The sequence below is a fragment of the Gymnoscopelus braueri genome, assembly GCF_963280865.1.
Source record: "Gymnoscopelus braueri genome assembly, chromosome: 9".
Taxonomy (NCBI): domain Eukaryota; kingdom Metazoa; phylum Chordata; class Actinopteri; order Myctophiformes; family Myctophidae; genus Gymnoscopelus; species Gymnoscopelus braueri.
Genome location: NC_137610.1, coordinates 42,399,094 through 42,411,843, shown reverse-complemented (window position 1 = coordinate 42,411,843; position 12,750 = coordinate 42,399,094). Strand labels below are relative to the sequence as shown.

Below are 12,750 nucleotides of genomic sequence, written 5' to 3'. Positions count from 1 at the left end.
ATATTGTACTTTTTACTTCACTACAATTATTTGAAAACTTTAGTTACAAGTTACTTTGCAGATGTGTATTACTAATCCAAAACCCATACTCTATACTGCAGCTTTTCGAAAATTGACTACAAATAGCAGTAGATCTGCTATTTTCTGCTAATTGATGCCACCACTTTTGTACTTTTACACAAGTAAAACTTTGAATACAGCACTTTTACGTGTTAGGGCACGGTCACACCGCTTTGTACCTGTGGGGGGATTCTGCCAATGCTTTTCAATGGGATTTTTTTTGCAGAAATACGCAAATGGCAGCAAACCGCTCCATTCCCATTGAAATGCATTGGCAGAATCGGCCCTCATAGGTAGAATAAAAGTGCGGTGTGACCGTGCCCTAACAGAGTTATTTCTACATTGTGGTATTTATTGCTAGTTACAAATCTGACTACTTCTTCCACCACTGGATGGAATCAAACAGCATTTTCCATTTCAACTGGCGGGCCGCGTCCGTGTGTGCAGATGTTATTTGCCAGTTCTTTTCATTTCGCTTCATTAATGGCTTTTCCACTGAATGGGGGGAGTGGGAGTGAAGGTAGTCTCTCTCGTGCGAATTAAACGGCTGGAGAATGGAAAGATCGAACGAGGGAACGGCTCTCGTCTCGTGTTAAATTGCGAGAAGGAATGTTCAGCCAGTGCACTTGTTTGCAGTTGGTGGAAGAAGTAGTCAGATATTTTTTTTTACTTAAGTAAAAGTAGCAATAACTCCTGTTTTGAAAATGATTATGACTCGAGTAAAAGTACAACAGTATTGGCATCAAAATAAACTTACAGTACCAAAAGTAAATGTATTCATAATGCAGAATGTCCCATTTTTTACAAGGTTCCCCCCCCCAAAAAAAAGGTTTACAAATATTGTCAAAATCTTTTTTTAATGTTTTAAAACAGAGCTATAAGCTCACAAGCGCACATGTGAGCTTATACACCTGCTATTTTCAAATATACAAACTATAAAATAGAGCATGTAAGGTTTCTGCAAAGTAACTAAAGCTGTCAAATAATTGCAGTGGAGGAAAAAGTAGTGCAGTATTTTCCTCTGAGGTGTAGAGAAGTAGAAGTATAAAGTTGTAAAATTCACATAATGTACCTCAAAATTGTACTTAAGTACTGTAGTACTTGAGTAAATGTCCGTAGCTACTTTCCACCACAGCTTATTGTTTGGTCCAACATAGTGCTTATATTGACAATGTTTAGTGCGGAACTTGTTTTGAAAATGTCGTCAGCAAAACAGCGCCTTGGCACAATGAAATGTACAAGCTTCACTGTGTGTGCTTCTCATTAGCACTGCCTTGTAAGCGCTCCTGACTGGGTGTCTGTCAACAACTAAATAACTCCAGAACACATGGACGCATTTTCATAAAGCGATCGTGAGCGTGATCAGCAGCCTGCCCCAAAGAGATGGATACAATTATATCGAAAGAAGGATATACTGCTCGGAATGAAAAGGTCTACGGTTATAGCGCGGCGCGCTATGAGCTTGTAGATCTGCTATTTTTTGGAGAAAGAAAATCGTGACAATGTGTGCACATCTTTTAAGTCTTTGCTTCTGGGGGGTCCCTGGAACAAAATATTTTGGGTCCGCTGCCAAATACAAATCATTTTGGGTGGTCCTTGACATGAAAAAGTTTGAGAACCATTGATATATTATAGCAACATAAGTTAAAAAATATATAGAATTTAGAAGACATTTGTAGAATCCCCAGAAGCAAAGATTTGAGTAATTTTTTTTCTCGCTTTTTTCAAAACAAATAGCAGATCTACAAGCTATTTTTGAATAACCAAAGTATAAAATAATGGTTAAAGTGGTTACACAGATGCGTTCCTGGTTTTAATGGGTTAACTCAAAGAAATGTAACCATGTAAGGCCTGATGTCACCAGCCTAGTGAAAAAAGCTTGAAACAAGACAAGTGGAAACAAATGGATGGATGGATAAGTGGACAGATAAAAAAGATGAATGGATGGAGGAAGTGTCTACCTTCTCCTGTGGAGGGGGGGCTTGGTTCTCTTCACCTCCACTGGTAGGCTCCTCAATGAGCTGAAAGAAGAAGGGATGGATGGATGGATGAGACACGCAGGGGATAGAAAGAGAAGGGTGGAGTGTTGTGATGGTTAGTTAGAATCAGTCATGGCCGGCGTGCGTTTTCAGAGCATGTTTATTTTAAGGATCAATCGATCGATTTTGTCACCGACTTGGATCAAAGGAACTCACGTAGTATTAGTGTTATGTAATCAATAATAACTTGGGTGTTTTGCTGATTATTTGGGGGGCCCACTTGCAATACCCTCATGGCCCACCAGGGGGCCCTGGCCCCACAGGTCGGGAATTGCTGTTGTAATGTTTGTAATTTTTTTGGTGTATCCATTTTCCATCTTTTCTACTCAATGTAGTTGTTCAGTCAGGATCAAAGTAGATTTAACCATTTATTGCAATAAATGGAATATAGTTAAGCTTGGCTACGCTCTTGGAGATATTCCCTGGATTTTGTCCAAGCAGCATGCTAAGCTAAATCAGGGAATGTTAAGCAAAAACCCAGATAGGGATACAATATCAAACAATAAGCAATACATTCACCTATTAGTGTGAATTAGCAGATATAATATCACAAGTATTTGAGCCTATATGCCAGACTCTGATCAAAAGGTGGAGGCTGGGGTGGAGGAGGCAGCTAAGCAGCAGTGAAGCAGGAAGCAAGACAAGCAGAGACCTAGTGAATGCAAAGCCGTATTTAAAGGAACCTCTTTGTTAACACATTTACCGCCGGGCCCGTAGTTCTACGGGCCGTTAAATCCAACGGTTAAGCGCCGATCCCGTAGCCTACGGGCTGTGGTGCTTTTTCCTTTTTTTCGATTATTATTTTTTTTTAAATTTTCTAGGGGGACCATTTTCAGTGTAAAACCACCCGATGTCGACCGGAAGTGCGATCACGTTTTTTGTTTCCCGTCTGTCTCCATTCTAAGTCGTACACAAAAACCCCTGTAAAAGCCCCTGTAAACATGTAGTTTTTCATCCTCGCATTTCCCATGTTAACATAAACGATCAGAACTCAAACATGGCGGCTCCGTTTGACACGTGGTTTGGACTGGTAGACGCAGGGAGATGTCCGCGATGTTTACAAACAGTGCACAGCTCAATCTTAAGGATTTTAACAAGATCTATGGCGACGTGAAAAAAACAAAAAACAACAATAAAACGTTGGCACTGGTGAGTACATTATGAGATTAACCTCTGGCGGTCAATGTGTTAAGACGTGAGCTGTGATTGGAGTATGAACGTGTGACGTAATGACCAGCAGAGCTGTGAATGGGGAATAGCTGAGGCGTCCTGCATGAACTAACGACATGTTTCATTTATGCCGATTCCGCTTTCCCCCTCATGTGTAGTAGTGCTCGTCACTGCTAACCCTTACAGCTGGTCATGTGGTAGGGGTGTCACATGCGTCTCACCCACATACACAGTCAGTTGTGGAGGATTCAAACCCTTAGTTTCCGATGTGGTGTGCAGGAACTTTACCCACGGACGCCCCTCTGAACAAGACCAAAGAACAAAAGCTATCCAGGCTTTTATACAATGATCTCTTTTTGTGAGTGTCTGGCAACTGGCAACAACATGAAGTTTTCATGAAATAATTGAATTCAAATTCTATTCATCCGTTGGTTTTAAGGCCATACATTGCTGGTCTACACTGAACTCAAAGGTCATTTTTAACAACTTAAACCCTACTGTATATACTTCATTGATCAGAGTCCCCCAGGGACTCGATCACAACGCGTCGCAACGCAATGCGTTGTGAGCTTGTAGATCTGAGATAGATACTGTAGATTTGTGCCAAATGTTGACCTAGGGTTCATGTAGTTAAACAGGGAACTTGAGAACTTCCAGGCTGGACCTATAAATGAACTCACAAATGACTTCTTGTTTTTATTGTCTGTTTTTAGAGAGGACTAAGAGAGGACTATAGAAAATACCTACCTTTTTAACAAACTTTTTCTTTTGCTACACTGGTTTCACCTCCAGGCTTTAGGTTTTCAATGTTTTGTTTCTGCTTTCTTAGATCTTTTACAGTGGTGTGATGGTTTATATGGAAATGTTTATTGTAGCACTTTGAGATTTACCCAAATGTAAAGTGCATTATGAATAAAATCCATTATCATTATTATTATTTTTTGTAGTGTATAGTATGTATTTATCTTCTTGTCTTGAATGTATGTATTAACCTGAGCAAAACGATCACTGGGGCTGCTTCCTGATATAATTGCTGACATCAAAATAATGAATGATAAAATCCTACATGAAGTGTGATTATTTCTCAGTGTAAACTGCTGACAGAGACATTATTGACGGCACAGTGTGAGTTCTCATCACAACCCTGCAACACAGCTGTTCAGAGTTCACTGGTTGACCTCGCGACCTCAGCAGGGCTTTTTCCCACCATGTCTAGTGAGAGTGGGACCTCTGGTATTACGTTACTGTGTGCATGCGCACGTACACGCATGTACACACACACACACACACACACACACACACACACACACACACACACACACACACACACACACACACACACACACACACACAAACACACACACAGTATAGACTACACACAATAAACATCCCGTGTCACTATGTGTCTTTCAGTAAAACACACACTCAGTGTCCCAGTGACATACAAGAGTCCCTGAGGAGCCAAACCTTTTCTCTTTGGCCTACTGCGTGTGTGAGTGACTACCGAGCCTGCTAAGGACGCACTCACACGTACGCACACGGCACGCGCGTACGTGCATACGCACGCGTTCATTGCTGCTGACAAGCGGCAAAGGGAACACAGAGAAACAGTGGATGTAGATGGAACACGTGTCTTACAGATGGTGCAACATATCGTCTCTGTCGGGTGGAAACCCCATATGTCCAAAACTGTTCCTTCTCAGGATTCAAAACAATTATAATACAAATTCCAAAGGGTTCCAAATGTGGACCCTTACAGTTCCGTAACTCTGATATTGTACAAATGGAACATATAGGAGTATAAAGCAAAAGTAGTGTAAATAGCCAATTTACTAGCTCACAAGCGACGCATTGTGAGCTTGTAGATCTGCTAGTTTCACTACATCTGAAAAATGTTGTTCCATTTCCGGAGAAGGAACGGTTTTGCACATACGAGGTTTCCACCCGACTGCACCGATATATATTTGATATCCGCTGTGTGTGTGTGTGTGTGTGTGTGCGCATGGGTACGTGCATGTGCGTGCTTGCATGTGTGTGTGTGTGTGTGGCGTGCACTAAATGTGTACCCTCTAACCTGCGGTGTGAAGCGTCCATCTCCCCGGCGCCGTTGTTTCGTCCCGGCTCCCAGCTGTGACGGCGTAACGGGGACAGAGAGCGGATGGACGCTCGCAGGATGGCAGACGACACCGGGTTCTCTGACAGCTGGTCTTTCCTCTCTTCATCCTCTCCTCCTCCTCCTCCTCCTCAGCATCAGGAGAACAAGCACACCGATTAGTTTAGATAAACATCAAAACTATTGTATTCCGGAACATGTCATAATAGGTGAACATTCTGCAAAGATTAGGCGAACGTTCTCTGAAAATAGGCAAACATTTGGCTATTTCTGCTACTTGACGTACAACAAAGTATGTCGTCCAAAACGGTTACTTTCCAGGATTCAAACTAAAATAACAAAAGTAGCAGATCTACAAGCTCGAAACGCGTCGCTTCGCGCCGCGTTTCAAGCTTGCAGATCTGCTACTTTTGATGCTTTTGTGTGACGCTGTGGTTTGATCAAGTAGGGCGTTCATTTACCAAAAAACACACAGAAAGTTAGAATATGGAGATAATAGATTTCTGCCCAACAGCAACGATATACTGTAGATTAGTTGTGGTTAACAAGTCTGATTCTTGTCTAATCGAGGTACTAAGTCACCACAAGCCACTTATGAGCGTCTCCTTCAGGGAAAAGTCAATGAACCAATATCTAAATATGTCATCTAAACTAATATCACTCTATTGCAGCACAACAACAACAAGTCCTTTCCAATCAGAAGTGGGACACCACAGTGGGACAGATCGGGACACTCCAACCTCAAGAGGAAGGGATTATTTTCCGTACCTGCTTCCTCTGTCTCTGACTTCCAGGGTTCTCCTCCAGAGCTCCTCCAGGGGGCCGCAGGGTCCGCCGTGGGCGTTGACTGTGCGGGGGTATCATCTGTGGACGACCAGGACACTCGTACCCCTCGTTCTCTGTGGTCAAGGACCGGGTACGGCTGGGGAGAGAGACACGAGAGAGAGAGAGCAGCTATAAAGCAGTGGTTCTCAAACCTTTTCATGTCAAGAACCCGCAAAATGATATGTATTTGGCTGCGGATCCCCCATTTCAAAAATATTCTATGCCAGGGATTTTTCAAAAATAGCAGATCTACAAGCTCATAGAGCGGCACCGAGTGCCGCTCTATGAGCTTGTATAGCTGCTAACTTATAAAATATCTAAATATGGTTAAAATGATTATGACGCTGTATTAACACATTTTGCTGGGGACCCCCTGGTACCCCCCCCCCAAGTCCCCGGACCCCACTTTGAAAACCAATGCTATAAAGCAAAACTGCAAGTTCGAATGAGCATTGTGTCAGCGCAAAACGTTACAAAGTACACTATTGTAAAGAATAAAAGGGCCCCTAGTTATGCGTGCAGACAAACCCACAATGCACACCAATGCTACACACTTGGGAATGCCTTCATGCAGTTCCCCTGACCTGCCCCTACAGAAGGTCCCTCCCATCCCATTTTCTGGTTCAAAAGCCCCCATTTTCTTATTTTTCTTCTTTTTTTTAACGAGAGTTTTTTTTATTATCAAACGATCCAAAAACTTTTTTTCCGGCTTGCCAAGAAACAGTTCTAGAGGGAAACACTGCCTCACTGCCTCACGCACAGACGCACTAATGCATGCACGTGCGCAGTGCGCACTCACAGCAAAGCAGTGTGACAGCCAGTGTTGCCATGTCTGCTAAGCTTATTATAAGTGACTTTGGGTTTGTTTTCCTGCAACGTCGCTTGTAGTTGCAGGTTGCTCATAGCACGGCACCAAGTGCCGCGCTATGAGCTAGTAGATCTGCTATTTTTGAATAGCCAAAGACATCTAAAAATTACACCGATTTTTTCCCGGTCTAAATAGGTTAACTGGGCAATTTTGGCGTTTTTTTTTTTTGGCTTGCTTCTTAAATGTTGTTTAAACCAGCGGTTCTCAACATTTTCATGTCAAGGACCCCCAAATTAAAATGTAACTGTCCATGTATGTATCGCCATCTGAAAACATTTGTGCCAGGAACCCCCCATACCAGATTTGTTCAAACACTTTTTTCCCCAATATTCTTTTGAAAATAGCAGATCTACAAGCTCACAGTAGATCGTCTATTTTCAAATAGCTGAGGTTTAAAGTGCTCATGTGTTAGTCGCTTCTTTTGGGCTTGTTTTCATAGACCTGGTTGCTTATTTCTCTTGCAATATCTGGCAACACTGGTGACAGCGTCATCAGTGGAGTTACAGGATTATGAGAGCACACTGTGGAAAAACAGCACTTCTAGAAGCAGTGAGTCACCATTACTCACATTTTGTTTTACCTAAGTAAAAGTTATCATTACCACAACGTAGAAATACAGTTACAAGTAGGAGTCAGGTATACAAAAATTCTAGTAAAAGTCTAGTAAAAATAAAAAATGCCAAAAGTAAAAGTTTTCAAAATGTATGAAAAAATCATTTGAAAATATAGGGCGTATATATAGGGCTGAAGTGGTTAATATATGTTTCTAATAATAATACAAATCGACAAAGTAACTAGTAACTAAAGTTTTCAAATAATTATAGTGGAGTAAAAAGTACAATATTTACCTCTGAGATGTAGTGGAGTAGAAATAAAAGTATTGAAAATTGGAAACACAAAAAAAAAAACTCAAAATAGTACATAACCACTTTGTATTGTGGGGAAAGCTTTCGCTGAAAATAGCAGATCAACAAGATCACAAATAACAGAAAATTGAAAATACAATAGTAAAGAGCCCTGAGGGCACGGTCACACCAAACAAACTATGGCTGCCGGCTGATAAACTCAGGTTGTGCGCAGCCGACTGTTTTTTTGCAGCCAGTAGCATTCTAACAAACGGAGTAGATTGCAGCGCATTCTGTCCCAATAACCAGTGACCACCACCTGTCACTCACTTTAAGGACCCTCCCCGTAGCCCACATTACGTCGCTCAATTGCGAGCACCACGTCACTTCCTGAGTGACGTGGTGTCTCACCACGAGACTCACCACTCACCTGGACAGAGGGGGAAAAGCAGCATCTGTCTCGAGCATTTATCTGCTTCAAATAGACAAGGCCTATAGAACGCATAGAATCCACCACCTCATAGGTAGAATTAAAGTGCGGTGCAGTGTTGATTTTGACAGCAAATTTTGATTTAGTTTGAGTCATTATTAAGGCGGTTACACACCGGCGAATATGCGAATATACGCAAAATTCGGACTCGTTCCGAATAATTAAAAGACGCATGAAAAAAATCGCCCCGGTGTGTAAGGACCTTATGTCTTCTTCTAAATTCCATTTAGTTTTCGTCATATTTTAGTCATCTGAAATGTTTTACTGTTAGTCTAGTTTTAGTCGACTAAATATCATAAGATTCTAGTCCACTAAATCTACAGTTGATTTAGTCGACTAACATGTATTTTGGCGGTGCCTTGATGGCGTCGTAATGGCTGATTTTACACTTGGTTGCATGCTGAAAATAGCTGATCTACAAGCTCACAACGCGTCCTTTAGTTCTACTGGATCTCTTCTCCACTAGTCCCTCACTAACGTTTTAGTCTAGTTTTTAATTGTTGACGAAATTGTCAATATATTAACTTTTTAGTCATCATAGCTTAGTTTTTATTTAGTTTATATTTAGTTTTCGTCAGTGAGAAAAGGTAGTCGACGAACGTTTTTCGTCATAGTTTTAGTCGACGAAATCAACACTGGTGCGGTGTGACCGTGCCCTGAGGGACCATATGGGGTTTAAGTGTTTAAGTACAGTACTTGAGTACATGTACTTAGTTACTTTCCACCACAGTGAGTCACATTGACGTCATCACAGAGAGACCGTACTCTGGACCGTATGCAGACCGCCTCTCTGTCGCTTGGCCTGTCAGTCAAACCGTCAGTGTGTCTGTCCGTTTTCCCTGTTCTTAAGTTGACTCACTTCTTTTTTTCCTCCCTCGTCTGCTCATTCTCTCCATTTTGCTCCGTCTCCCTTTTTATAGAGCGCCGACAGACGTCACATGTTGTTGGAAAGTCCTAGCCCACCGATTACTGACGTTTTTTAACTGATATAAGTAGCGCAAAATGAATGAATGAATATGACATTTTTAACTTATAAGCAAAGAAACAAATAAATAAAACTAAACATGAATAACTTTTTGGTAGAAATAGTAAGTAAGAACATTTAACATTAATTGTACGATGAACAAGCAGACAAGTCAATATAAAATGCACAACAAAAATGAGACGCATGTTGAGCTTGTATTTTTTTTAAATGTTAAAGGTAAAAAATCTGAGACAAATCAGCTGCATAATTAGATAATAAAGGCAGATATATCAGTCAGACCGATATATATATGGGTCCATCTCTCTTTCATATAGTCTGTTCTGTTCTACCACCGCCACAACAGAGCTGTTTGGGCCCCTTACTTCTCCTCTTGCTTCTATCATCCATCCAGTGAGCTGCAGAGGTGACTCGTGTTTTTAACCAAAAACTGTTGCGTAACACCACCCTGGGGCCAGCGGGCGGCCCTCATTCATTCGCCCCAGAAGTTTTCCAAATCAAACTTATTTTTAGAAGCGAGTGTAGGTAGGCCCCTACGTAGGCATTGCTGTTTCTATAAACTTCACATGAACAGAACCTGCCAAGTGCAATTTGCCAGCTGCCGTCTTTGACGTCAAATCCATGTGAAAGGAGGTGTGAGGTATGTACATTGGGATACCCGCTGTACGACACCCGCCCCGAGACCTTTTCTAATGGGAAACAGCCTTTCCGTCGACATGTTGGATTTTAGCTTTGTTCAGGCTGGAAGGTAAATCTGACTGTGTTTCTTAAAGATTCAAGATTCAATCAAGGTAGGGTAAGTGGTTTCCTTTGGTTCAAATAAGTGTTAAATAGCTCTATATTCTGATGGTACTCATTGCTATAGAGTGTTTGTACAGTAACAGGAGTCTTCATGTCTCTCCAGCTCTTTATTAAACAGAAAATGCATTTTCAGGTCGGGATACCAATCCAATCAGGATAGAGAACTCAGTCAGGATACAGATTAAACAAGCGAAATTGGAAGTGACGACACAAAGAAATTATCAGACAAAATTGGAACACTATCAAAAATTGCCTGATAAATGGGTAGCCTACTCTCTCCTGATTGGCTGAATTTTTGTCACCTACCTGAAAATGTATTTTCTGTTTATTAAAGAGCTGGAGAGACGGGGAGATCCCTGTTATTACTGAACAAACATTCTATAGCAATGATTACTAGCGGAATATAGAGCTTTAACCTTTAAAACGCTCTACAAGCTCACAAGGCATCACATTGCTGTGAACCTCTGATTCGAAATAGGCCAAACAATCTGATTTCGGCTGCCAGTCTGAACATTTAGCCTTGAAGTTGTGCGTGTGCGTGTGCGTGTGCGTGTGCGTGTGCGTGTGCGTGTGCGCGTGTGTGTGTGTGTGTGTGTGTGCGTGTGTGTGGGCGTGTGTCCATTCACACCTTTTTGAAGACACCGTCGTCCAGCTCAGCAGTGACGGTGGCTCTCTGTGCTTCGGGGACCTTGGCGTCTGTCTGTAACACGCACACAGACACGTGGTCCTGGTCCTCTCGGTGCTGTTGGACTGATGAATGGAGGTCTGCACACAGCAAAAGGACAGAGAGCATTACAGTTATATTGTTATTATGTCAAAAGTATTGTAGTATTGTAATCGCACTTTCAATATTTTAATTGATTACATTTCTTTGTTAGATGTAGAATGTCATCTAATTTCCAGAGCATAATATATACTTTAAGGACTCTCAACTACTTTGGGCATTCAAAATGTTTCAAAAATAGCAAAAGAATAATTGCAATAATAATATATATTTTTTCCAACAAAATTACCGAAATAGCCGATCTGCTACAGTATACGTTGCAGAATTTATATTTCTTTGCATGTAAAATAGTGTAAAAATGTTGTGAGCAAAGCAAGCAAGACCTATACTGTAGACTAGAGTGTAGAACATTAGTCAGTGACACACTATTAATGACCAAACCCAGAATGAATGAGTGCATGCTGCATATGTTTATACATTGTGCTGCATCCTGTTCTCAGCATAACGAGGTCGATCTAAGCCAGCGGTTCTCAAAGTGGGGTCTAGGGACCCTCAGGGACCCTCAGGGGTTCCAAATGGACCCCTATATGTCTGTAACTGTGAGAGCTCACAAATGGGGGTTCAGAGTTATGGGGGTCCTTGAAATGAAAAAGTGTGAGAAGCACTGATCTAAGCTGTCATTCTACAGTATACCATCCACTCTACTGTTGTACTGACTGAGTGTTGCACTGCTGGATGCAATCCCCCAGACAGGAAACTGACCTCATATCACCCACACCACACAACGACAACATGAACCACCGGAGGTGGGGGGGGGGGGGGGAGAGAGAGAGAGAGAGAAAGAGAGAGAGAGAGAGAGAGAGAGAGAGAGAGAGAGAGAGAGAGAGAGAGATAGAGAGAGAGAGAGAGAGAGAGAGAGAGAGAGAGAGAGAGAGAGAGAGAGAGAGAGAGAGAGATCTGTCTCTTATGGGACAGATCTCATACTGGTTTCTGCTGTGTGCATGCTTTGTGCATGCTTGTGTGTGTGCGGTGGTGGAAAAAGTACTCAAACTTTTTACTTAAGTAAAAGTATCAATACTGCAATGTAGAAACTTGAGTAAAAGTACAAAAGTATTGGCATCAAAATGAATAATTGGATTCCTCCATTCATCATATGATGAATTAGATTCCTCCATTCATCATATGATTAATGGGATTCCTCGGTCATATCCTATCCTTGTCCCCCTCCTTTCCCCCCCCCCCCCCCCCCCCCCCTCCCCCCCCCCCTTCCCCCCCCCCCCCCCCCCCCCCCCGACACCAAATTTCTTTGTGGAATATAGCCCGTCTACAAGCTCACAGCACGTGTTGAGCTGCTATTTTCTCAGAATGTTTGCCTTTTTTCGCTGCATGTTCACCTATTATGACATGCCCAGAATAGGAATGATGGGGCTCATGTTAAGGGTTAATTTTGACACTCTCAGAGCTAGATTAACAGTAAAGATTCAGGATTTTACTGCATGTGAAGAAATCCTCACAGTCACGGCCGTTTGAGAGAAGAGAATCAATGTCTGGCAGGGCTGTGAGAGACACTGTCTGGTCTGACGGGATTATGTAATGTTCATAATTAATCACAGGGAACTTTAATGTCATCATCGCTAGAATTTTTCAATTGGCCGACATGTGAGTGGCATCTGTCTTCTGTATGTGTGTTACAGAGATAAGATTTATTCACCCCTCACTAAGAGCACAGAGCACTTTATGAGCATATAAAAAATTAAATAAATTCTATTTTCTTAAGTCTCTGTCTAAGGAATTTGGTCAGAATTTATTGAGAGGATTGCCCCTTGAGATGCA

At 41.9% G+C, this 12,750-nt stretch overlaps 1 protein-coding gene across 7 annotated transcripts in view; it reads right to left on the bottom strand.

Annotated features, from left to right (window-relative positions):
* LOC308091366 (uncharacterized protein) overlaps nt 1–12,750 on the bottom strand; it is a 178,131-nt gene that overhangs the window by 52,486 nt on the left and 112,895 nt on the right. For 5 of the 7 annotated variants that reach the window (XM_080436929.1, XM_080436932.1, XM_080436930.1 and 2 more), the window contains exons 13-16: nt 10,822–10,958; nt 6,151–6,304; nt 5,344–5,509; nt 2,022–2,081 (exon numbers count right to left, since the gene is read on the bottom strand). In XM_080436929.1, coding sequence (XP_080293055.1) covers nt 2,022–2,081; nt 5,344–5,509; nt 6,151–6,304; nt 10,822–10,958 — 517 coding nt within the window. The remainder of the gene's footprint in view (nt 1–2,021; nt 2,082–5,343; nt 5,510–6,150; nt 6,305–10,821; nt 10,959–12,750) is intronic. The other 2 variants (XM_080436931.1, XM_080436933.1) reach the window with 2 other exon arrangements.